At 38.9% G+C, this 2894-nt stretch overlaps 1 gene segment (V, D, J or C); it reads right to left on the bottom strand.

The window, feature by feature from the left end:
- Positions 1 to 1693: 1693 nt before the first annotated feature.
- LOC121400887 lies at positions 1694 to 2290 on the bottom strand. The segment is given in 2 exon segments: positions 1694 to 2043; positions 2211 to 2290. Coding segments are annotated over 2 exon segments (396 nt in total).
- Between the last annotated feature and the right edge of the window lie 604 nt (positions 2291 to 2894).

Consider the following 2894-nt stretch of genomic DNA (forward strand, 5'->3'; position numbering starts at 1 on the left):
TAACATTTTCCACCTAAAACCTTTTAAAAAAGAAGAAAAGGTCTTTTTACGTGGGAAGCCAAAAGTTAGACACACCCAAGTGATCGCATGTACTTACCTAAAACCTCGGGCCAGTGCTACTGTTTGGAGAAAACTGTACCAGCCCGGGATTCTTCCAGTGAGCACCATGGAGCAAACGGCTTCCTTTTTGTTTTCAGTAGAACGAAATATCTGACTTTTCTTTTAAAGTTTGGCTTTTTGCGCTACTACGCATGTGCACCCGCAAGAAGAAAGAAATCAGAAGACGATTGCTCACTGGAAGAATCCTGGGCTAGTGCAGTTTTCTCCTAATAGGTGCACCGTCCGGGGTTTCAGGTAAATGCATGCGATCACTTGGGGGTGCATAAATTTTGGTACCCCCAAGTAAAAAGACCTTTCCTTCACTAAAATACCATTAATGTCATTTAAATGTATAATTTTAGCATCAATGCAATGTATTATATATATTTTTTTTTTATCATCACATTTTATTACTTTGTGGGGAAGAAACTGACAATTAATTGTGACGTATCCATTTGCGATTTTTTCATAAATATGAAAAAACAAGTCCTGATTGTGTTTTGACACAATTGTGTTTTTCTTTTAAACACAGGTGGACGTGGACAGACCACTCAGTATTTTCCTTCTAACTGCTCCCCCCTGTACCCTCGACATTTGTCTACTCTATCTACCCCTAGTTCTGGCCTGGCATATAAGTGAGTAAGTTATGGTGACAATCATTGCCTATCCTGTTGATGAAATGTTTCTGTAGTCTATAGGTTCTGACTAGATTGGCCTCATTTATGACTATATGTGCTAAACTGCATAAATACTGACAGGGGCGATCCTGGCCCCTCCGCCACCTGAGGCAGCTTGGTATTGCTGCTTCCCCCCTTCCAGGTGCACTCACCTTTTTGCGCCAGAGAGGGTGGGGGGTCCACGAGAGCGGCGGAGAGGGCCAGGACGCTAGCGCAGAGAGCATAAGTGTGCTCTCTGTGCTAGAAGAGCCAAATTTCTGGGTTTGAAAACCAGAAATTTGTCTCTTAAAGTACCAGGAGTGGCATTTTTGCACCCCCTCGTACCCAGCGGCACTGCCGACTGATGCAAGTTGCTCAACTCACCTCATTGGCGGAGCACCCCTGAATACAGAGTATGTGATGTCGCTGAATGATGCACAAGTTAGTGGAGAATCATTGAATGGAGGGTGTATATCAACACGCATGCCCCACCCCCCTCATGAATACAGCACTGTCAAACAGTGCAATGTTGTATTCATTGTTGCAGCAGGAGGTCTCTGTGTTCCAAAACAAAGCACAGAGGCTTGTGGCAATTCTGTAACAGGGAAAAGCATTGTGAAAAACTCAAACATTATGCTACCTCTAATTTTTGTATTTTGCACACTGCCTTAGAGGTCATGAAATACCCCTGTTGTGTAAAAAAAGTTCATCTTTCTTTCAATCTCTTGAAATATTTTTACTGGAGATAACATTTATTTAAACATTTTTTCCTGTAATCACCACCTATAATTTGTATAATCACTACTTGTTTTCTTGAGATTCTCAGAGGATTTTTGGTGCAAGATTGTTTATTGTATGTTCATTTTGTTTTACCTTTCATATATGAGATGTGGATGGAATTGTATTGCCCTCAAGTGGAGAATCATGGAAGGACAGGATTAGTGTTTTTGCTGCACTGCTCTGTGATTATTTGTCACTGTGTCTCTAGCACAGTAATACAAGGCAGTGTCTTCAGTATGTAGATTGTTCATTTGCAGATATAACTTGTTGTTATTATTGTCTCTGGAGATGGTGAATCTTCCTTTAACTGAATCAGCATAGTATGTCTCAGCCCCGTTGTAGTTAATATTAGATACCCACTGTAATCCTTTCCCAGGAGCCTGTCTAAACCAGTTCATCCAGAAGTTACTGAATGTGAAGCCAGAGGCTGTGCAGGACAGTTCGTGAGACCCTCCCGGCTTTATCACCACTGACTCTGACTGGGCAAGTTGCACTTCACAATGAACCCCTGGAACAGATGAGACATAATGATTTTTTTTTCTTTCATAAATATTATGTTTGGAATTATAAATATATATATATATATATATATATATATATATATATATATATATATATATATATATATATATATATATATATATATATATATATATATATATAAATCATCCTTACCTGATAAATGTCCCAGTAATATTAAAATAACCAGAAACAACTTCATATTGACAGTGAGAGTTATGGGTCTGGCAGTTGGATGCAGCACATCTGATTCCTTTGTCTGGGAACTGCAGGTTTTTAAAGAACGCAACAGAAAATGTAAACCTTATTTGCATAATACCGGCAATGATTATATATCATGTGTGAGTTACAGATCTTCTTGTGAACATTATCTGGTCCATGATTAGTGCAATGATCAGTGGTAGAACTCGAAATTACTGGGCCCAACGGCAAATTAATTTTGATGTTGGGCCCAGCAATATCTAGGAGTTGTCCTTTTTTAAAAATATATGTTGAAATTGTCATTAATTAGGACCTCATGGGGCCCCCTATACCTCCTGGGCCCCCCTGCAGTTGCAGGGTCTGCTTCCTCTGTTGTTACACCCCTGGCAATGATTTAATTAGCTGTACTCAGCTGCATGCTCTTATGAAATAAAGATCCATACAGATAGAAAAGCATAAAAAATAAAGTGCTGGAGTTAAATCTCATCTCATGTATTATGAAAACTTCATTGAAGTCTGCGAGTTGAATTGGTAGAAAAAAACTTTCTTTTTTTAAATGAATATGGTCCTATGTGTAACATGCTTTGAAGTTACATATAAACCATAAAATAACCTGGAATTGAATCAGGCCCAAATTAT

Source organism: Xenopus laevis, chromosome 1L (assembly GCF_017654675.1).
Source record: "Xenopus laevis strain J_2021 chromosome 1L, Xenopus_laevis_v10.1, whole genome shotgun sequence".
NCBI classification, from domain to species: Eukaryota; Metazoa; Chordata; class Amphibia; order Anura; family Pipidae; genus Xenopus; species Xenopus laevis.